The sequence below is a fragment of the Jaculus jaculus genome, chromosome 4, assembly GCF_020740685.1.
Source record: "Jaculus jaculus isolate mJacJac1 chromosome 4, mJacJac1.mat.Y.cur, whole genome shotgun sequence".
NCBI classification, from domain to species: Eukaryota; Metazoa; Chordata; class Mammalia; order Rodentia; family Dipodidae; genus Jaculus; species Jaculus jaculus.
Window position 1 is genome coordinate 44,344,047 of NC_059105.1, and position 23,268 is coordinate 44,367,314.

The 23,268-nt window shown below is 40.0% G+C and overlaps 1 protein-coding gene across 1 annotated transcript in view; it reads left to right on the forward strand.

The window, feature by feature from the left end:
* Dnah7 (dynein axonemal heavy chain 7) overlaps positions 1-23,268 on the forward strand; it is a 259,409-nt gene that overhangs the window by 79,663 nt on the left and 156,478 nt on the right. The window contains exons 20-25 of the mRNA XM_045148328.1: positions 5,889-6,082; positions 6,582-6,780; positions 9,497-9,637; positions 15,931-16,143; positions 17,508-17,617; positions 22,673-22,841. Of these exons, the coding sequence (XP_045004263.1) occupies positions 5,889-6,082; positions 6,582-6,780; positions 9,497-9,637; positions 15,931-16,143; positions 17,508-17,617; positions 22,673-22,841 (1,026 nt within the window). The remainder of the gene's footprint in view (positions 1-5,888; positions 6,083-6,581; positions 6,781-9,496; positions 9,638-15,930; positions 16,144-17,507; positions 17,618-22,672; positions 22,842-23,268) is intronic.

Consider the following 23,268-nt stretch of genomic DNA (forward strand, 5'->3'; position numbering starts at 1 on the left):
AGGATACGGCCCAGTGGATAAGAGCACTTGCTACAGAAGCACAAGGACCTGAGTTTGATCTCCAACACCCATGTCAACCCAGCGCCAAGGAGGGTGGAGATAGGAGGATCGCTGGGGTTCACTGCTCAGCCAGTCTTATCAAGAACTGGGTCGCAGGCTGGAGAGATGTCTTAGCAGTTAAGGCAGTTGCCTGTGAAGCCTAAGGACTCATGTTTGATGCTCCAGGTCCCACATAAGCTAGATGCACAGTGATGCAAATGCACAAGGTCACACATATGCACAAGGGGGTGCACATGTCTGGATTTCGATTGCAGTGGCTGGGGGCCCTGGCACACCAATTCTCTCTCTCTCTCCCTCTCTCTCTCATATTAAAAAACAGAAAAGCCAGTTTGCTCCAGGTTCAGTGAGAGGCTGTCTCAGCAAATAAGAGAGGTAGAGGAGTGTCCTCCTCTGGCCTCTACATTCATGTGCATGAAGAACGTGCATCTGTACACATACACATGCGCAAACACCACATACACACACCGCATACACACACCGCATACATACTACACATACACTCCAAAAACAGATTAAGGAAAAGAGATTTATTATTGAATTACTGCAAGTTCTAAGGATTCTGAGTTTATTCTAAAAAAAAAAAAATCTCTGAAAATTCAATTTTAGGTGCGTGTACTCAGAGTTTGATCTGAATCCCAAAAATATTCTGAGTCTTAAAGAATTTCTATTACTGATGGGGTCAAAAAGAATCTTAAGATTGGAAGGAGGCTTAAGCTTCCGTGCAGTCAACTGGCATTTCTGTTCTGAGTATAAAGGTTCAGTGAGGATCTTAAGAGTTTTCTCTTGTCTGGGGATCTCTGATAGAAGAAATCTATGCTTCCTGACGTTTACTGCGCAGACTGGAGTTTGATTCCATCATGTGTCTGCATAAAAGTATTTTCTGCAAGGGTTTATGACCACATTAATTCGATTGCCAATGAAGGCTTCAGGCTCCTCATACTATAGTCACTCAATCTGCATGTGTCAATCACCCTTTGACTGTCACATGGGATGAGGAATGGGTGCTTGTGGAGCAAAATCAGGCACATCACAGTTATAACCAAACAGTTCGCAGAGTGTGGAGGGTCTGTTGTTTCTTGAGCTCCTCTCCAGTCTACAGTTCAACCTCCCTGCACCCACTCAAGTATCTAACAAATAGTCATGGGCTCCCTGCTCTTTACCAGAGTTTTATGTCAACCCTTAAAGGGATTCAAAGTCATATTTTACTATGATAAATAAAACACAATGTTCATTTTAACTCCATAAAACTAATGTGTCTCCCTCTTCCCCTCCCCAGGTTCACTGTGCTTCTACCTCTTTCTCCCCCCCCCCCCCCGCCCTTCTTTCTTCCCTTTTCAGTTATGGGTTGAGATGGGCAGTGATGGTACAGTTTTAAGTATGTGTGTTCTAGGCACTGTAGTAGTCACCTCAAATATGTTCTCATATGAACATTGAGAATGAGCTTTCACTCCGATTATAAAACAGATTGGGCTGGAGAGATAGTTTAGTAGTTAAGGTGCTTGCCTGAAAAGCCAAAGGATCCAAGTTCAGTTGCCCAGTACCCACGTAAAGCCAGATGCACAAGGTGACACATGCATCTGGAGCTCATTTGCAGTGGCTAGAGGCCCTGGCACATCCATTCTCTCTTTATCTGCCTCTCTTCCTTCCCCCACCTTCCCAATAAATAAATAAATAATAAAATATTAAAGAAAACTAACAGATTATCCGGGCATGATTGTGCATGCCTTTAATCCGGGCACTCGGGAGGCATAGGTAGAAGGATCACTGTGAGTTCAAGGCCATCCTGAGACTACATAGTGAATTCCAGGTCAGCCTGAGCTAGAGTGCTTACCTCAAAAATAAAACAAAAAACAAAAGAACAAAAAACAGAAAACCAGATTAAGCAAGCGATCCAATGTTACCGACACTAAGGAGCGAGGGTGGGACAGGAGTCATGTTGGTCCCATGGTGATAATCTCCTTTCATAGGGAAGAGAGTAAAAGTAAGCAACATCCAGACATGCTGTGATTGCCTTCCCATGTTTTGAAGCCCATGTGCATAGATGCATAAGTTGTTGTCCACCTTTCCTTAGAAGTTTCATATTTGAATCAGCCAGTAGAGTTGGTCTGACTCAGCAAGCTTGACCTCAGAAAGTCCAGCTGGAGCAAGTGTGAATTGCTCCAAAATCTAGAACCTTTGTTTTGGACTCTGAATTTTCAGATTAAGGATGCTCCACCCATAATGTCTATGAAATTCTATATAATCCAAGAAACTCTGAAGTATGGGACACTTCTGGTCACAAGAAATTTAGAGAAAATATAGTCAACTATGGCCGAAACTGTTTTTTGTTTTTTCTATGTTGCTGCTGTTTGGAAATTGTAATCAATTACAATTTTGATTAAAATTCTTTAACTAAAAACTGAATTTGTAGTTTTTAGAGATTGGCTGTATAAAAGTAACTCATCATAAACAAATGGTATGAAAGAAGCTTTTCATTTTTCTGAGCATCAGTTCAGTTTTTTAAAACAAAGAAAGGCATTTTTTTCCAGTAGGTGGTGCTCTAAGACCGTTATTTTGGTTTTTAGCATTAGACAAGACTGACTGCTCTACTGGATGGGTTCTACATTTAAAAACAATGGCCCGAGTCTCTGTCAGTGTGTGTGTGTGTGTGTGTGTTTGGGCGTGCACACTCACGCATGCGCTCACATACAAATATGTGTGTTCAATGCATATTTGGAGCACAAAAATGTCAGAAAACAATAAAATGTCTTAAAAATTGTGCTTTAAAATAAGTTGGCTGAATCATAGCATATGTCTCATTCATTTCGTGTGTATGTGTCTGTGTGTGTGTGTGTTCATATGTTTGTGGCCATAGCGTGTGAGCAGGTGCAGATGTGTGTGGGTGCATGGAAAGGCCAGATATTGATATTGGCTGTCTCCCTCAGTCCTTTCCAGCTTAGTTTTTGAGAAAGGATTTCTGTGAGCCTAGAGCTCATCCATCAGTTCAGTAGAACAGCTCCTCAGTGAGCCACAGGGGACTTCCTGCCTGTGTCTCCCACGAGTAGGATGACAGGCGTGGTCCACTGTGCTGGCCTTGCATGGGGTGCTGGGGGTCTGAACGCACGCTCTTGCACGTGCAGCAGATCCTTTACAAACCAAGACATCGCCCAGCCCATATTTTGATTTTATTGAGACAGTAGGTATTAATGGTAATTATTTTTATTCTTTAATTAAATTACTGTATTTTCAAGTTACATCATTATAGTTCAAAACAAAGCAGAAAATTATATCTGCCTATTCTTTTTAAAGTACATTCACAAATGTCAAGCTCGCTCGTACCCTCTGTAATCCCAGCACTGGGGAGGTGCAGGCAGGAGAGTCAGGAATTCAAGGTTGAGTGTGTCGAGTCTGAGGCTGGCCTGAGCAGTATAAGAGTGTGTCCTGTTTCAAATCGAACAAACAAAAAAGGGGAAGAAGCAGAAGTCTGTAGCACATTAACAATAACAGCATATTTTAGAGATTCTAGCACGAAAATCTTTTTTAGTGTTAGAGATTGAACCCAGGGCCTTTCATGTGTTAGATAAATGCTTTATCCCAGAGCTATATCTCTAGTCCTAGAATAGAATTTTTAAACAATTTACAACTCTCATTTTAGATGTATCTTTTCAGTTGTGACTGATCATCAAAAATAGGTTTAATCTTAAAGTTAAAAGTTTAATCATAAATCATAAAATCTAATATATATCTTTAATATAACATTCTTTTGTTTTTCTGCAATGTAAATTTCTGGAATTTTCTATTACATAATAGATGTCTGATGTGTTCTCATAAGGCTTGTAACTTTGTATAATTAAATTTTCTATTGTGTTTTAACATCTTTTTACGTGGAGCATTTTTAATTTTAATTTTTCTTTTTTTAATTTTATTAACTGCTACATAAAATGTGTACATAATATTTATACGTGTAACATTTTTACTAATAATTATTTTTAATGTAACTATATATTTAAGCTTTTATACACATGTGTTGCATGTTGTGCATACCCCGATCCTTTCTTCTGTTCCAAATATTTTAAAGCTTATTTAGTGAAAAACATTAAGTTTGGAATCGTAAGACCAAAGATAGACCTCAATAATATTAATGATGTTTTAAAGAAATAGAAAGGAAAGAGCTTTATTTAACTTTTTATCATTGGTGCTTTTATAAAAATCTATAAGACTTTTGAGGGCTGAAGAGATAGCTTCGTGGTTATGGCATTTGCCTGTGAAGTCTAAGGACCCAGGTTCAATTCCCAAGTACCCACACAATCCAGATGCACAAAATGGCTCATGCATCTGGAGTTTGTTAGCAGTGGCTAGAGGCACTGGCATGCCCATTTCTCTCTCTTTCTCTCTCATAAATAGATAAATAAAAGTATTTTTTTCAAATTAAGACTTTTGTAAAACCAGTTGCTAGTATGTGGATATTTTGAGAAATCAATAAACTCCACTTATTAAAAAAAAGTTCTTAAGATTAGCTGTTGTATAATTATTTGAGTCCTACAGTATAAAGGAGAGCTCCTTCAAAAATAAATAAATAAATAAAATAAAAGATCCAGGTGTAGTGGCACACGCCTTTAATATCAGCACTTGGGAGACAGAGGCAGAAGGATTGCCTTGAGTTCAAGGCCACCCTGAGACTCCATAGTGAATTCCAGGTAACCCTGGGCTAGAGTGAAACCCCTACCATGAAAAAACAAAAATTAGGGCTAGAGAGGTGGCTTAGCGGTTACGTGCTTGCCTGCGAAGCCTAAGGACCACAGTTTGAGGCTTGATTCCCCAGGACCCACATTAGCCAGATGCACAAGGGGGCGCACACATCTGGAGTTCGTTAGCAGTGGCTGGAGGCTCTGGTGCAGCCATTCTCTATCTATCTGCCTCTTTCTCTCTCTGTCTGTCACTCTCAAATAAATTTTAAAAAAAGAAAGAAAAAACAAAAAATAAAATGAGAGTTTTAAAATAATCATTGATTCTGTTTGAGTCACTTTGAAGCAGGCAGTGAAATTGCCACTTTCAAGTGAAGAAATGTACCCAATTGTATGCCATGAGGGTTACTAGTGTTGATCGCTCAAGTTCAGGGCAAGCACACCTTGAACCTAATCCTTTTGCATGCAGAGTTATGGTGTATATATAAAGATAGCTGTCTATAAAACTTATAAAAAAACTTCCGCACTCTTGCTATTATATCATTATTTATAGAAACTAGAGAGTATTATTTGTTATTGCTGATACCAATAATATTCAAAATAATAACTTTAGAAACTTACTATTTATAGTGCTTTTGCTCAAAGAATAAGACAAAAGATGTATCTCATCTTAAACTAATTACTCTCATCATTCCTATAGGTTCAGAAAGTGTGCTCATTCTTTGTCTTTTCCTCCTTACCATGTTTTCTAAAATTTTTATTTAATTTTAATTTATTTATTTATTCCACAGAGAAAGAAGGAAAGAGAGTGAGAGAATGGGCACACCAGGGCCTCCAGCACTGCAAACAAACTCCAGATGCATGTGCATCTGGCTAACGTGGGTCCTGGGGAATCGAACCTGGGTCATTTGGCTTTGCAGTAAAATGCCTTACTGCTAAGCCATCCCTCCAGCCCTCACCTTGTTTTCTATCTCCCATGTGAGCAATTTGGTGGAAGATCCAAATCAACATGACTTTTACATGACTGAAGAAACTCAGTAGGTCTAGAATATTCAAGACCAGAGTATTTATTTCATTAAAATATATAAATTCAAATATAACAAAAATATAAGTAAGGTTAATATCTTGTACTTGGAAGTGAACATTGTTTATTTTTATTTTTAGAATAAACATGTTCTTACAGTTGTAACTATTGAGAGAATGCTGGAAAGACTGAAAAAATCTAATGAACTTCTGGAACTCATCCTTAAAGGACTTAATGAATATTTGGAAAAGAAACGTCTCTTCTTCCCCAGATTCTTTTTCTTGTCAAATGATGAACTTCTTGAGATACTGTCTGAGACTAAAGATCCTACTAGGTAAGTTACTTATATGACTAGGCACATGGCCAAATTTATCTGCTTAAATTTAATTTTTGGAATAAGTAAAAAATTATGGATAATCATGTTTCTATGTTTTTCTTTTAAGAACATTCTAAATATTATCAACAATCATGTTCCAGTGATTATTATAACATGCATGTTATTGAATACTATGCTTCTTAAGTATGATACATTTACAATTTTTTTTAAATATTTATTCATTTTGGAGAGAGAGGAAAAAGTAAAGAGAAAGAGAGAGAAAAAAAATGGGCATGCCAGGGCTTCTAACTGTTGCAAATGAACTCCAAATGCATGTGCCCCCTTGTGCATCTAGCTTATGTGTATACTGGGACCTTGAACCTAGGTCCTTTGGCTTTGAATCAAGTGCCTTATCTCTCCAACCCATTTACAAATTTTATGTGAAGATTGGTGCATGAGAATGCTGACATGTCAGGAATTGCATTAATTTGATCAATTCTTTAATTTTTTTTGACAGAGTACAGCCTCACTTGAAGAAATGTTTTGAAGGAATTGCAAAAGTAGAATTTACAGAAACTTTAGACATTACTCACATGAAGAGTAGTGAAGGAGAAGTTGTAGAACTCACAGAGACCATCTCAACAGCTAAAGCCAGAGGTCAGGTGGAGAAGTGGCTGGTTGAGTTAGAGAGGATTATGATCAAATCCATTCACAAGGTAGCTGATTCTATTTCTTATTATTTCTAGAAAAAGACTATTAACGTTATAAGTTTGGCATTGACAAATGGATGGTTATTTAGGTAGAGATTGAGGCATGAATCATCATTCCAATTGTAATAGATAAAGTATTAGTCACCTTTCTTACTGCCTTGACAAAGTGCCTGTCAAAAGCAAATTAAGGAAGGAAGGGCTTATTGTGACAAACAGTTTGGAAAGATATAACCTGTCACAGCATGAAAGCAGAGAGAGATGAATGCCGGTGCTTGGCTCACGCTCTTCTTTTTCTTCAGTCTGGGACCCCAGCCAATGGTACAATGCTTCCCACATTTAGAGTGGGTCTTCCCTCCTCAGTTAAACCTCCCTGGAAATAAGCTTACTGTTATGCCCAGAAGTGTGTCTCCTGGGTGACTCTAAGTCCAATTAAGTTGATTAAAGTAGCCATCACAGATAACTCAAAGGAAAAGAGAGAGTCAGATGTCATTACTTTGTAGTGACTCACTTCAGTGGAACAAAATTCTGTCCATATTACACAAGGATAATTTGGACAGAGTTGTGTGTCTATCTCATTTCCTGCATCACTTGGATGGTTTCATCATGAATTAGACATACTTTGTCTTCGTGATGTGTTTAAGTCTGGCCTTAGAAGCATCTCTGTATAGTTCACCTCAATCTCCTTGATATATATGAAGCTTTCTGCTCTGTGTACATGCAAAATATTTTCCAGTAGGTTAGAAAATCATATATATTTTAAGTCAATGATGACTTCTTCTTTTTCACATAAAGCTTACTGTTGGAGTCATTTTTGTTAGTAAAGAATATCAAGTTATACCAGTACATACATGCTAAACACTCAAATTCATTTTTACTATAATATGGAATTAGTACTCAAGTTTTTAATCAAAAATGAAAACCAGGACTGGAGAGATGGCTTAGTGGTTAAGGCATTTGCCTGCAAAGCCAAAGGACCCAGATTCAATTCTCCAGAACCCATGTAAGACAGATGCACATGATAGCACATGTATCTGGAGTTGTTTGCAGTGTCTGGAGGCCCTGGTGCACTCATTCTGTCCGTCCTTCTGTTTCTCTCTCTCTATCTCATAAATAAATAAATAAGTAAATAAATAAATATTTTTAAAATAAAAAACATGATTAAGTGGGGAGCATTAGGGGGACATATGTCTAAATTAGTTTTTCATATTCTCCCACATATTATTGGAGAAAATTATTCAAATCTAGTTATTTAATGTGACTATGTATCATAATGTTGTTAATACTAAATATAGTTTCTTGGAAATATTTGTCAAATCCTTTGAAAGCTTCCCATTTTATCCCTTGATCTGTAGTACAATGACTGTACTTATGCATATACCTGGTTTCTTTGATTTCATCATTTATTCTCCTATGATAAGCTCTCATGTGTAGGATCACGGCGAGAGAAGATGAGTGTTCATGTGTCTTGATAAGTATTGACAAATAACAGGACTATTTATATAGCCAGCAGGATAGTAAACAGATTCTACTGTGGCCACTGTTTAGCAGCAGTGGATTGGGTTACACGGTACAATAGTGAGCTTCAGTTGCTGAGATGAACTTCCAGACGAGGCATAGTCTTGGGAGGAAGGAATTTTATTTGAAGCTTATAGATCCAGTGGAAATTCCCCTTTCACAGGACCAAGCAGAGACAGAGAAAAGCCATCACCAACACACCAGCATAAGCAAGTACATTTCAAGAAGTCCAGACAAAGCTCAAACACTTTGCATATCTTTAGATTGGAATTCCAAATCTACCCCCACACCTTAGGACTGGGCCCTAGGGTCAGCCCAGTGACACCTTCTCCAGCCAGGTGGCTGGAGATCTAAACTACAAATCTTAATAAAATCCTGAATATATTGGGGCTATCCATTCAAACTACCAAACATGGTTTGCTAAATTTATATGATACATGGTGACAATTATTTCAGTTACTAAATCTGATTCTAACAGTCCCTTCTGAAACTCAAACACTACAGTTAGTGTCACCTCCCGCAGGATATTGCCATTTTTGGTTGATACATATGACAGAGTGTTTCCCACTGATGGCCGGTAGACAAAGTAGATATATAAGCCCACTAAATGTATGTAGCAAAGAACATCAGTGGGACCTTCTGACTCTAGCCCTCAACTAGCCATGAAAGAATTAGATATCTTTCCCTGTCCTCACTGCTTTGGGCACCAAACCTGTAGGACTGAGACATGAAAGAGGTATGGAACGCTGAAGGCACTTTAAGGATTATGGTCTGTGTGTGCATGTGCACACACATGAGGATGAGTGAGCTGATTTAACCAAAAGAAAAATCCCACAGTACAAATTTGATAGTTTTCATGTTAGAATTATTTTGAATTTATGTTTCACAACCAAATTGTTCATTCTTGTCCAATCCAAATATATCCAGAAGGCACATTTCTAAAACTGGCCAAATAATCTATAGATACATTGTATATCATGCAAACTGATAATTTACTGGAAAATAACATGTTGTATATTTGCTTTGCTCACATAGGTGAGAATAAGCTTGAGTTTAAGTAGTCTAATCTCATGCATCCAGTGACCCTTTCATAATTGGCTAATGAAGCTGTAAACAACTGAGTGACATGAGTCGATCAAGTTTAGCTCTTCATTGTGTAGCTTGTTCCAAAATCTTTATCTTTAGCATTTTCTTGTTTTCTAATTAGGTAATTGGAGATGCAATTGCTGCCTATACAAAAAATGAACGAATTAACTGGGTAAGGGAATGGCCTGGCCAGACTGTTCTCTGTGTATCCCAAACCTTCTGGACAACAGAAGTCCAAACTGCTATTCCAAAGGGACTAGAGGTAAGCCTTTATTACTTCCAAGTTTTTAATATCAAAAATGTGGTTGCCATAGCCAGAATATACTTATGTTAAAGTAGAAAATGAAGGCAATACATCTAAAATCATACTTTATGTTGCACGTTAAATTATTTATTTTCAAAGTAAAATATTCATGCAAAATATGTAGAACATATAAATAATGATTAAATTTTTCTGTATGAATAATTTGTTCATTCAAATAATGTAGAAGTTAAAGATACTTGATAATCAACCTTATTCACTCTAGCTCAGGCTGACCGGGAATTCACTATGTAGTCTCAGGGTGGCCTTGAACTCATGGCGATCCTCCTACCTTTGCTTCCCAAGTGCTGGGATTAAAGGCATGTGCCACCATGCCCAGCCAGTTTTGTGTCTTTAAAAATAGGGTGATGCAAACACATACTCACATACATACATGCCACAAACACACACACACACATGCAAATATGTAAAAAAAAAAAAAAACACCTCGGGTGATAGATAGTAGGATTAAGAAACTTCCTAAACTCCAAAAGATTGGCAGGGTTTAGAGTAATATAAGTTGCTTTTGGTCCTTGAGTAAAACTGCATTCTGTAGACAAGGCATCATTTCACTTATTTTGACCTATTTATTTTTTATACATGTTTGTATATGGGTAGAGTGTGTGTGTTGTGTGGTATGTGTGCTGTGTGGTGTGTGCTTCTGTGTGTACAAAATCAGAGGAGAATGTTGGATATCCTTCCCTTACCACATGATTTCTTTGAATCGAATCTCTCCGTCAACCTGGAGCTACTGTCTTTTGGGAGCCCCAGTACGGGCCTTCCACACTTGCATGGCTAGGCTTAGCTTCTCATGTGAGTTCTGGGGAGTCCAGCCTTGGTGGTCTCTGGCCTAAGAGACCCCCTTGCTTAAGCAGCAGGCACCCTAAACCACTAAGTATGGCTTTTCACTGTTTGAGCATATAAAAATATTTTGATGATGCTTTATAGTAAATATCCTAATGTGTTCATATAATTAATATTGTTTGGATGGCTGCTGTTTAACTTAGAAAACAAAACAAAATGGTTCTCAGTCAGACAATTTTATTCTGGAAAGATGATTTCAGGTGAGTCTGCCTTTGGTTGACTGGAATTCAACTGGAACCTGGCAATTATGGATGTTTACTTTAAAGCCATCAGTTTTAAATATATTTTTGATAGGAATTTGATCTGACTTCAAGGTGTTATGGAAAATGGCCAAGTGTGGGGGCTGAGAAGGGTAAGCAGCTTGTGCCAAGAGCAAGGGGCTGGGTGACGCCTGTAAGGCATTCCCACTCACCAGCGTGCCGCTGACCTCTCCTCAGCAAGAAGGAATAAGGCCTTGTGGAAACAAGTAGGTCAGGGGATTTCATGGCAGGGGTTTTTGGGGGGTTATTTCTGGTTCCATGGATGTCTCTTCCACATACATTTTTCTTTTTTCCTTAATGGGTTTAGAGAATTATTTTAAGCTTTGGCTCCCCAACCTCCCCACAGCAGGGATGCCTTTGTCACCGAGGGGGGTCGCTACTAGAGAGAGAGTAGTGAGGTCCTGGGATCTTTCTCCTTGCTGCTGGCCCTCCTGCTGATCACGCAACCCTGCCACTCCTCTGTGGGAAAATGGTCTGCAGAGAACAAAGCAAATGGGAGCAAATAAGACAAAATTTTATGCATAATTTAATTTTCTTCCATTTGGTATATCTCCACTTCTCTGTCAAAATTCCATTGTGCTCCAGCTGTAAGCCAGGCTGGCCGGAGCAGGCGGGAGCTGGGACAGCCCTGCAGCATGGAATTCTTCCGTGCTTCTCCTCCCTTCTGGAGAACAACTGGAACCTCGGGGCTACAGAGTATAGGCCATTCCCCTTTCAGTATGTTCTCTCCCAAAATACCTGGAATTTTTTTACCACACAGTATGGGTTGAAGATCCTTCTTTATGCATTACTATTTTATTCATTTATTACAAAATTCCCATAGAGTGTAGGTCTGTAATCAGTCACTAGGAATGTCAAAAAATGAGAACATATATCTCTTTCCTTGACTACTTAACACCATAATGTTAATGGGATGCTTTCATAACTATGTTTGTGGTGTGAAATGACACTTTTAATGTGTTCTCAAGAGTAAAGCGTTTTTCTAAATCTGCCTGTGCTCTCCATTTCACTTGCTTTGCCTCAGCTGCCCGCATGCCTTGGTGCTGCCCACAGTCCCCCAAGCCCGAGCACCCAGGTTCTGCAGCAGCGCTGTGAGGAGCCTTAGCATTCCGCAGCACTGCTGATTTGAAGACCTTGATATGTGATTCTCTTACTGCAGACTTGCATATACTTGAATATTTTGGGGTTTTTTTTCACCCAAACAAATGAGTGACTCACATTTGAAAATGATAACTTTGGCTGGACAACGGAAGACTCTGGACAACCTCATAGAACAAGGGGTACCTCCATTCCCTACAAATACCCCAAGGAATGCTAAACTTAATGCTTTGTCAGCATCCTGTTGCCCTGGAACACCCCCCTCCCTTCCAGAGCACCTAGTTACCTGGGACCCATGCTCCCATGAATTTATTCAATGGGCAATGCTGCAGTTAGCTTCGCATTGCTGGCAGAAAGCACCCAACCAAGAGCAACTTGTGGGAGGAAAAGCTTTTTTTTTTTTTTCTCCCGGCTTACAGACTAAAAGGAAAGCTTCATGCTGGCAGGGGCAAAAGATGGCATGAGCAAAGGCTGGACGTCATCTCCTGGCCAACAACAGGTGGACAACAGCAACAGGAGAGTGGGCCAAATGGTGGCAAGGGAAAGGCTGGCTATCACACCCATAAGCCCTCCCTCAACCACACACAGCCTCCAGGAAGCTCCAGTGCCCAAATTGCCACCAGCTGGGGACCTAGCATTCAGAACACATAAGTCTATGGGGGACACATGAATCAAGCCACCACAGGTACTGATAGTAAAGAGACTATGTGAGGTATTGCAGACTATAAAAATAAATGGAAGGAAATGGCTCAGCAGGTTAACACTTGCTGCGTCAGCATAAGCCTAAGAAGACATGGATCACCCTGAGTTGGATTTCCCACTGCCCATGTAATCAGCTAGGCATGGCCGCACACACCTGTAATCCTAGTCCTGTGGACCGTGACACTGCAGAATCACTGGGACTAGCAGGTTAGTCAGTCTGACTGAAAATGGCAATTGCAGATACAGTGAGTAACATAGGCAAGAGCAAAAGAGGACTCCCAGTGTTCTCCTCTGGCCTCAGCTCACATGTGCTTGGGGTACATGCATTTCTAGATGCATGTGCATACACCACACACATGGCATACCACATACTGCACACACATGCAAATAAATATACACATAAATAAAAGAAATAATGATGACTGTTGCAGATGCCAGGATATTGGCGATATTATGTGATTTTTGAGTCAAGGAATGGTAGGGAGGTTAGAAGAATGTAGTTATTATCAAAATACTTGATTCCAGACAACATTATAGTAGTTACCTTTAGGTGCTCACTATGCCTTACAAGGATTAAAGTGCAACAAAAACAATATCAATATTGTGATTTTTTTTTTCAGTCAGTTCATCCAAATTCTCATTGACTCATATAACATGGTTCCTAATGAACTCAGTTTATCATAGTTTGCAGCCAAATTTCACTTCTAAATTTATTTTTCTAGTGTACAAAAATACATTATTCTATCATAAACAAATTATATGGACCTATAATTTGTACATATATGTGCCATTTCCCCATTTTAAAAATCTTATGTTGTGATAGAATGCGATAGAATATGAAAACATAAGATTTTTGTTGAGCCCAAGTTTCCCTAATGAGGAAACTATGATGCATCACTTGGCAAAGTTTGTGTTCCTTAGACAAAAACTGTCTTTTCTAATTTACATGCTGAATATAGTAAAAAAATTCACTAGTGAACTTTAAGAATTTAAACATTTATGTGGTTAAACATGCATGAAGCAAAAGTTAATTTTTCACTTCATAGGAACAAAATTTCCAACAAATTAATTTAATAGCAAAAATGCAATAGCATTTTAACACAAAATGTTTAAATGAAGGACTTTCTCAAAACTAATAATTAAAAAAAACATGAAAATATTTCAAGAAGAGTGACTTACAGAGAAAAATAAAACCATTCAGTCCCCTGTTGTGTTTTGTAAACTCCTGTCATTCTTGGAAAGCACTCTTTCAGCTTCTTTGTTACTCCTCAGCAATGGCCCTGGAAAAGGAAAACGGACCTCTGTGGACAACATTTATTAAAAATGATTAGCATGGAGGCACTGGCCGCAGCAGCCTGCCAGAGCATATTGACAATTCCCTTCAACACAGCAGTTTTCATTGATTCTCATTTGATTCCCATCATAACCCCTCTTTTATTCTTTTGAACCCATTACATGAGTAACTCCAAAGGCTGCCTGGTGCTTAAGACTTGCCATAGCTCAAGAGAAACTAAACTACTTGTGTTGTTTATTAGTCCTGTTTTGCCACTTTTTGTTACTACAACAAAATGTCAGAAGCCACCAACTTCATACAGAACAAGAAGTTTATTTGTACAACATCCCCAAAGAGGTTTACAAAGCTCCCCATTATGGAGGCTGGCAAGCCACGGCTGGGCAACCCAGTCTATCTCTGGCCTCTTGTAAGAGCCTCCTGGTTAGACAACATGGGGAATTGCATCATGGTAGTAGCATTTGCAAGAGGGAGAGGTCATGTAGTGGGAGGAAAACAATAGACTGACTAGAAGCTAGGCTGCTTAGTAAAATAACAGCCTATGTTAGTCAGGTTGTCATCACCGCAACAACATGCCTAAGACAACGTAGGGAGGGCAGATGTGTTTTGGCTCACAGTTGTGGAGGGGAGAGGGCAGTGAGGAGGTAACAGGTAGCAGGAGAGACAGCAGCAGGCTGAGGAATGGGCCCATCATCCTCCTGGAGATCATGTAGCGCTGATCTACTCCTTCAGTGGGAACTCCCTCAGTAATGTCACCTAGCAATCAAGCCCTCTGAGGAAAATTTCAGGCCCAAACCATACTACAACCCATTCTCACGGGGCTCATCCAGTTCTACAAGACCTACTTAACCAACCCTGCTGATGGCAATTCTCGTGACCTAACCCACCCGCTAAGCCTCGGTTCTTACAGGTCCCACCGCCTCAATATTGCCGTCCTAGAGATGAAGTCTCCAGCACCTGAAACTTAGGGGAACACAGCCAAATCATATGCATACTATAATAGTATCTTATATTTCAAGTGGCATAGACCTTGTTCAAAAAGCTTATGGGCTGGGGAGATTGCTCAGTGGTTAAAGGCATTTACTTGCAAAGCCTGCCAGCCCAAATTCAAGTCCCTAGCCACCTATATTAGGCCATTCTGGGTGTTCACAAGAGCAAGAGCAGAAAGCTAATGCAGGAGTAGTAGATGGGCCCATGGGCTCACAGGAAAAGAAAGTTGGAGTCAGTATTCAGGGCTTCTTTCATCACTGCTGTTATAGTCTCTCTGTTACTCTCTGTCTTATCTCTGCTGTTCACTAGCAAGCTTCTTTTTGTAAAGTGAATAAATTTTTCACTAGCTTCAGGTTAAAATCTTTACAATCTACTAGAAAGATGCCTCTTTATTTCTCAGTTCCTGGTATTGTCTATGACTGCCTCTTATGGGGTCTCCTCTCCCTTCATGTTCTCAGAGAGATGGGGGCAACCTAATTGACAGTTCCACCTTAGCCACAGAGGACAGAAACAAGAAAGGAAAGCATGTTGACACAGGCCACATAAATTCTGTCGGATTGGGCTTCTAGCACGGCGTCTGCAGTAACATGCATTCGTTTGCTGCTCTCCTTGCTTCTGCGGCCACTCCCTGGCACAGCAACTTCAGGCACAAGGGTCCACCTCGACTGACAGTGCCAGAGGATTCAGGTCTGCCACGGTGAAGGAGACAGGGCAGCAGGAGCAGAATGCCCTGGTCCCATTGCATCTGGAGTCAGGAAGAGAGGGAAGACCGGAAGTACAGTGGGGTTACAAAACCTCAAGCCCACCCCCACCAGTGACCCACTTTCTCCACCAAGTCTCCATCCCCGAGGAGGGGCTGAGTGCACAAACCCACGAGTCTATAAGGGACATCTTCACATTCAAACCACAACATGGGAAAATTGATTGTTATTAACTGGATAGAAATTTATAATAAAATGTTCATAATAACCCATACATGTGCTTGTTCAAAACAGTTTTGCTCAAAATGACTTAATCACATTGAGAAGGTGTATTTTCTTTTCCTTCAGGCTCTTGAGCAGTACTTGGGCAAATGCAACAATCAAATTGATGACATTGTCACTTTGGTCCGTGGCAAATTGTCCAAGCAGAACCGTGTTACCCTGGGAGCCCTTGTGGTGCTGGATGTCCATGCTAGAGATGTCCTGGCAACACTTGTAACAAAGAAAATTAGCGACGACTCTGACTTCGAATGGCTAAGTCAGCTTAGGTACTATTGGCAAGTAAGTGGCATCTGTGAATGTTCTCACACAGCAATTTCGGCTCATGGCCCTTTAACTTGTGCTTGCTTGCTCACATGGGAAACAGTACCCGTAATATAGGATGTTTTGCTGACGACTGTACCTGTATAAGCACTTTCATAGACTGAATATTAAGGCAGTCAATAACTATACCTACTATCATCAATATCTACATTTATATAAACTTACATGTGTTTCTAAATGTATTACTACATATGGATACACAACTATAAGAGAGAGAGAATGATCAGAATTTATTTTAAATGTGTATGTTTGCAATTTGCAAAATGTTAGAACAGGTCAGGTAAAAAGTGCATGTTTAGGTTCCTGATGCATGTAAAGAATGACCTAGTCACTAGAACTCTCCTTGCACACAGGAAGCCAGACACATGATGTGTATGAATTTGTCCAGGGTATCTGGGTGGATGGTGAGATTAATCATGACTGGGAGGAAGGAAGAGCAGGAACCCTTATCACCATGGGCAAGATCTACCTGCTGAGTGTGGGCAGAGGTGGGGCTTGGCAGTTCTCAGAGAGGATGGGGAGAAGCAGCATCCTGAAAGGTCACTCAAGGTCAAGGTATATGGTGATTTGGAACTCCAGTGATGAAATCATTGTTTCAAATGCCATGCTGAATCAAACACCCTTACTGGGACTGGAGAGATAGCTCAGCAGCTAAGGTGCTTGCCTGCAAAACCTAACAACCTGAGTTTGATTCCTTAGTATCCATGTAAAGCCAGATCTGGAGTTTATTTGCAATGACTTGAGGCTCTAGAATGCCCATGATCTATTCTGTCTCTGCTTGCAGATAAATAATTTTAAAAAAAACTTACTGGATTGTAATCTTGGGCAAATTTCTTCCCTTCTACATTTGCTTATTAACCTGTAGCATTTTGATACTATTAATACCCTCTTCATATTGAAAGAAAAGATTGACTATATTATAGGAAAGAGACGAGACAAGTTCTAGAATATTCTATCAGAAAATCTGAGGCCATTGCTTCCATTATTTATCCAGAACACTAGCTCTTGAAGTCTTCTAGTGAGTCAAATGATGTCTAAAGAGTGAGTTTTGAAGAAACCTGTGTTATGTTAGTGTTTATGAAAAGAGTTGTAGATTTTGAGCCGGGCGTGGTGGTGCACGCCTTTAATCCCAGCACTCGGGAGGCAGAGGTAGTAGGATCACCATGAGTTCGAGGCCACCCTGAGACTACATAGTGAATTCCAGGTCAGCCTGAGCTAGAGTGAGACCCTATCTCGAAAAACCACACAAAAAAAGTTGTAGATTTTGTCATTTTTGCAATTTTGTTTTCTATCCTAACTTCATTTAATATGATTTTTCCCAGGCTAATCATTTAGAAACGAAGATGATCAATGCTGGCTTGCGATATGGATATGAGTATCTGGGTAACTCCCCTAGGCTGGTTATTACTCCACTCACTGATCGATGCTACAGGTAAATCCTTTAATCTGATGTTATATTGGGGGGGAAAAACTTTCACACACCCCTAGACCACTGATTTATTTTTATTATTCAGTTTTTATTAGAGAGAGGGGGGATAGGTGCACCAGGGCCTCAAACCACTGCAAACTCCAGATTAATGCACCACCATGTGCATCTGGCTTATGTGGGACCTGTAGAATTGAACATGGGTCCTTAGGCTTCGCAGGCATGTGCCTTAACTGCTAAGCCATATCTCAGTGCCACTTATTTTAGAATACCAAATTATCTTCTATTTTGCAAATCTAACCTGTGTTGTTTTTCTCTTGCTCCTTAAGTTTCCTCTCAACTTCATTTTCTCTTTCTCTTCTACATTATGCTTTTCAACTCTGGGTCAATAGGAGTGGGGTATCATTTTTTTACCTCTCCATCCCCCTCCTCTTTCCTGAAACTCTCTGGCTTCTTTTTGGGTCATTGAACCATATCTTTTCCATGTGATATCTTCAGCCATGCTCTGTGGTTTCTCATTTTTCCCATCCATGCTCGGGCTTTTGTGGCCTGCATCCTGAAGACACTTAATGCTTATAATTTATTCCAGGAGCAAATTAACTGTCTTATGTGCTAAATGAGCTTAGCCTTTCTATTTACATATCAGAAGATGGCAGTGGCTATTCACCCATCCAGTCATCTATACAAAGACCTAGCGTTGTCCTTGGCGGTTTCTCAGTTCTTTCCTTCTAGTCACACATTAATCCTACTCAATTAATTTTTTATTCTTTTTATTCTCTCTCTCTCTCTCTCTCTTTTGTTTTTTACAAGGTAGGGTCTCACTCTAGCCCAGGCTGACCTGGAATTCACTATGGAGTCTCAGGGTGGCCTCAAACTCACAGTGATCTTCCTACCTTTGCCTCCCGAGTGCTTGGACTAAAGGTGTGTGCCACCATGCCCAACAAATTAAATACACAAACATGAGGTAGCAGTATCGAACTGCTAACCTTTGGACAAACAATACAGTGTGCTCTTAGCCACTGAGCCACCAGAACAGTTATTCTGTTTTTAAAAATAAACTTTCTCAGAATAGAAAAAAAGTATGCAAGAAGGACAAGGAATTGCTAGCCAGGTGATGTTCACCTATAATCCTAACATTTGAGAGACTGAGGAAGGAAGATTGCTGAGTTATGTAGCCTGGCTACATAGCAAGTTCAAGGCCAACCAGGACTATATAGCAAGACCCGATCCCCAAAACACAAAAACACAAAAGCAGGCCTGGAGAGATAGCATATTGGTTAAGGTGACCCAGATTTGATTTCTCAGTACCCATATAAAACCAGATACACAAAGTAGCACATGCTTGCAGTGTCTAGGAGCCTTGGCATGCTCATTCTCTCCTCTCTCTCTCTCTCTCTCTCTCTCTCTCTCTCTCTCTCTCTCTCTCTCTCAATCTCTCTCCTTGTAAATAAATAAATACTCTTTTAAAAATGAAAAACCAGAGCAGAAAAAGCACAGAATTCATAAGTAAATTTCCTTACCCATTTCTTCTGATATTAGTATCTTGCAAATGTTGTTATATTTGCTATAATGGATAAACTAATATGATACATTATTACTAACTAGACTGTACTTTAGAGTAAAACATCTCATAGTTTTGTTGATTTAATTAAATGTATAATGTCTTGTATCCATCATGGCAGGATTGTCAGGTAGTTGCCTTATGCTGCCCACATTCATCCCACCTTCCCTTACCCTGAATCCCAGGTCTGTTCCCAAGAATCATGTTCTAGAAACCTATACACTATCTTCTTTCACTTAGTGAGAGGCATTTAAGATTCCTCGATGGCTTTTGTAGTTTCATGGCACACTTGTTTTATCTCTGAAAATTACTTTATTACACTGACATCCAGCAACTTATCAATTTGCCTCCTGAGGGACATCTTACTGGAGGAGGTGTGTTGCTGGAGATGAGCCTTGGGATGTTATAGCCATCCCGGCTTGTCACATCCATCTCTGTCACCTTGCTCTCTTCTGATGAGAAGACGTGACACCTGCCTATTTTTTGCCATGCTTTTCCTACAATGAGGACACTTCCCTTCTAAACTATAAGCTGGAAATAATGCCTTTCTTCCACAAGCTGCTTCTGGTCCGATGTTCTGTCCCAGCAATGAGAAGGTAACTTCTTCATTGTCACAGTTCACATGACCATCAGAAAAACCTGCAATGATGTGTACACGCCAGTGTCACAAAGCTCTTTCTCATCCATGCACTTTATTTCTTGACACAGAACTTTGGGGCAGATGGTCTCATTTTTTCAGGAGCAGTTTCTCTCTCCTTTTGTACCTCAGTAAATAGGACTTGATTACATCCAGACAACTTGTTTCACAAGTAGACTACTTTGACATCTCCGCCTGCATTGACAGTCTGTCCTCAACAGATCTCATTACACTTGATTTCTTCTTTCATCACAATGTGTTGAAAATACGTTTACTGTATTTTACACTCTTTATTTATTATAATCTGTTCATGGATGGAGACTGTGTGTTCCTTCTTTTTTCTACCCCAGCACCAACACATGTTCTGACATAAAGGAGGCAATTAATAACATGTATCAAACACCCATAAACTGAAGAGGTATTAGTGCTGTACACTTGTAATCCCAACACTGAGGCAGGAGGAGTATGAATTCAAGCTTGTGGCCAGCCTGGGCTATAGAATAAGAGAAAGTGAAAAGGACAGAGAGCAAGAGACCTATAGTACATAAACATTTTCCTATAAATGTGTGTGTGCATTTAGAGATAAATATTTCATGTTTTTGCATTTGATCCTTTAAAAATAAAATTTTAAAAATGAAGAGCAGTTTTAAATTATATTATTCCCCAGAGAATGATCAGCTTTGTGAATGTTTTTGGTGAATATTAGGAATTCTCTAATGTTCTATTAAAAATGATGAAGCTAGGCTGGAGAAATGGCTTAGTGGTTAAGGTGCTTGCTTCCCCAGGACCCACGTAAGCTAGATGCACAAGGTGGCACATGCATCTGGGTTATTTTTGCAATAGCTGGATGCCCTGGTACACCCATCTTCTCTCTCTATCTCTCTCTCCCTCCCTCTCTTTTTCTCAAATAAATAAATAAAAATAAATATTAGGGCTGAAGAGATTGCTTAGTGGTTAAGGCACTTGTCTGTTAAGCCTAAGGACTCATGTTTGACTCTCCAGGTCCCACGTAAGCCAGACACACAAGGTGACACAAACATATGAGGTCACCCATGAGCACAAGGTGGTGCATGTGTCTGGAGTTTGATTACAGTGTCTGGAGGCCCTGGGGTGAAAATTCTCTCCTCTCTCTCTCTCTCTCTCTTTGTTTTCTTTCTTTTTATTTAATTAATTTTACTTTTAAAATATTTTTTACATTTATTTAAGAGAGGGAAAATGGCAGAGAGAGAGCAAGAGTGAGAGAGAGAGATAGAAAGAATGGATATACCAGGGCCCTCTGCTGCTGCAAATGAACTCCAGATGCGTGGGCCACCTTGTGTATCTGGCTTACATGAGTCCTGGGGAATTGAACGTGGCTTTGCAGGCAAATGCCTTAACCACTAAACCATTTTACCAGTCCTAAATTTTATCTCTTTATCATTTTCTTCCTTCTTTCTTCTGTACCTTTTAAATGTTCTTATATTGGATCTCTTTCTTTCTGGTTTCCTCACACTTGCCTTCCACTGCACAATTATGTTTCCTTATGTTTATTCTCAAAACCCTGGCATTTGTATTATTATTATTATTATTATTTCGGATTTTCAAAGTAGCATCTTGCTCTAGCCCAGGCTGACCTGGAATTCACTATGATGTAGTCTCAGGCTAGTCTTGAATTCACAATAGTCTTCCTTTGCCTCCCAAGTGCTGGGATTAAAGGCATGTTGCCACCATGCCCGGCTCAGCATTTGTATTTTCGTGCTAGAATTTCACTTAACTCTTAAATTTTCTCTTGTATCTCTCTTGCTCTCTCACATACAACCTTTTGATGTATATTGCTTTTTTTTTTTTTTGGTTTATGGAGGTGGGGTCTCACTCTGGCTCAGGCTGACCTGGTGACCTGGAATTGACTATGTAGTCTCAGGATGGCCTCGAACTCTCTGCCGTCCTCCTACCTCTGCCTTTCAAGTGCTGGGATTAAAGGCATGCACCACCACGCCCAGCAATGTATACTGCTTTTGATTTAAAAATCTCACTTAACATACCAACAGAGCAGTCCAGAGGACAAGGTGCCATAGTGTGGAACACTCACAGGCCTCCATCTGTTTGCCTCCACCACTGCAAACTGGACTGTACTTTGTTCTCTCTTCCTGGCTTTATTGTGAGCTGGCCGTGGTGAGTTGTTTCCTATCCCCTGAAGTCTGTTGGGGAAGTGCTCATGGAGCAGTCTCAGACTTACCTTTGAAGAGGGTCACAGGGTTTCACTAGGCAGGAAGCAAAACAATATTAATTTCTTAGTCTGGGTTCATATGCCATGTGAAATGGGAGCTTGAAACCCCTCTCCACAGTGAATGATGCAGTCTTGTCAACAAGGTCTCCACACACACACACAAAAAAAGATCCTGTTCTTTCCACCCTTGACTTCATCTCGCCAGTGGGTTGCTAGAGACACAGCAGCATTTCAGGCTTCTAAATGTGTAGAGATAGGCCCCTTCCTGGTCCCTCCTTGCTCAATGCTGAGATTTTTTTTCTGTATTACTGTATGGCCATAAATACATTTGTATTTGTTTGTTAGTCCTAGAAGTTATGACCTTTGCAGCTTTTATCATGTAATTTCTTCTTCAACTTTGATTGCCCTTTTCCTTGGTGATGTCACTTTCATCCTTTAAAAGTTATAATTTTCTGTCATGTTTAATTTCTCTTCACTTCCAGTAAGGGGACTGAATTGTCCAGAGTCATCTGGCTTCTCTGTATTGCCCAGAACCAACAGAGATTTTCAGAAGGGCATTTATTCTAAATTTGTCTCAGTTAACATGTTTTACCTGTTTTGGTATACTCATTTAGAAACTCACATTATTCTTAACAGACCTTATTTCTTCCACCTTAGGACCTTATTTGGAGCCCTTCACCTGCACCTTGGAGGAGCACCTGAGGGCCCAGCTGGCACTGGAAAAACAGAAACTACCAAGGACTTGGCAAAGGCTGTGGCCAAGCAATGTGTTGTTTTCAACTGCTCTGATGGCCTGGATTATTTGGCTTTAGGAAAATTCTTTAAGGTTTGAGTTGACTCACTTACTTATAGCAGGATAGCTGATCAGACCTGAAAGGTGTTTACAGTGAAATATAATTGAATGCAAGCAGACATACGCTGCATTTTAATTAAAGGTGAACATCTAAGCACATTCTCAGTGACGCTCACCTGGAAGGCACTCTGCCTCCCTCCCTGTGCCTGCAATAGTGAACCGCACTACTCTGACTGTGCTGAGTGAGTCGCTGAGATATACGGGGCAGATACAAACTTGAGAGCTCCATTGTGTAAAGGTTGTAGGGTTCCAAAGACTTCTGCAATGTTTATATCTTATTATTAACTAGTTTTTATGATTCATTAATTTACTTGGATAGACTCATCCTAGTGAATGCCATTTTCTTGAAATATGCAGTCCTTGTTTCATTACCCGTCCCCCTTATTCTTAAATTCCTATT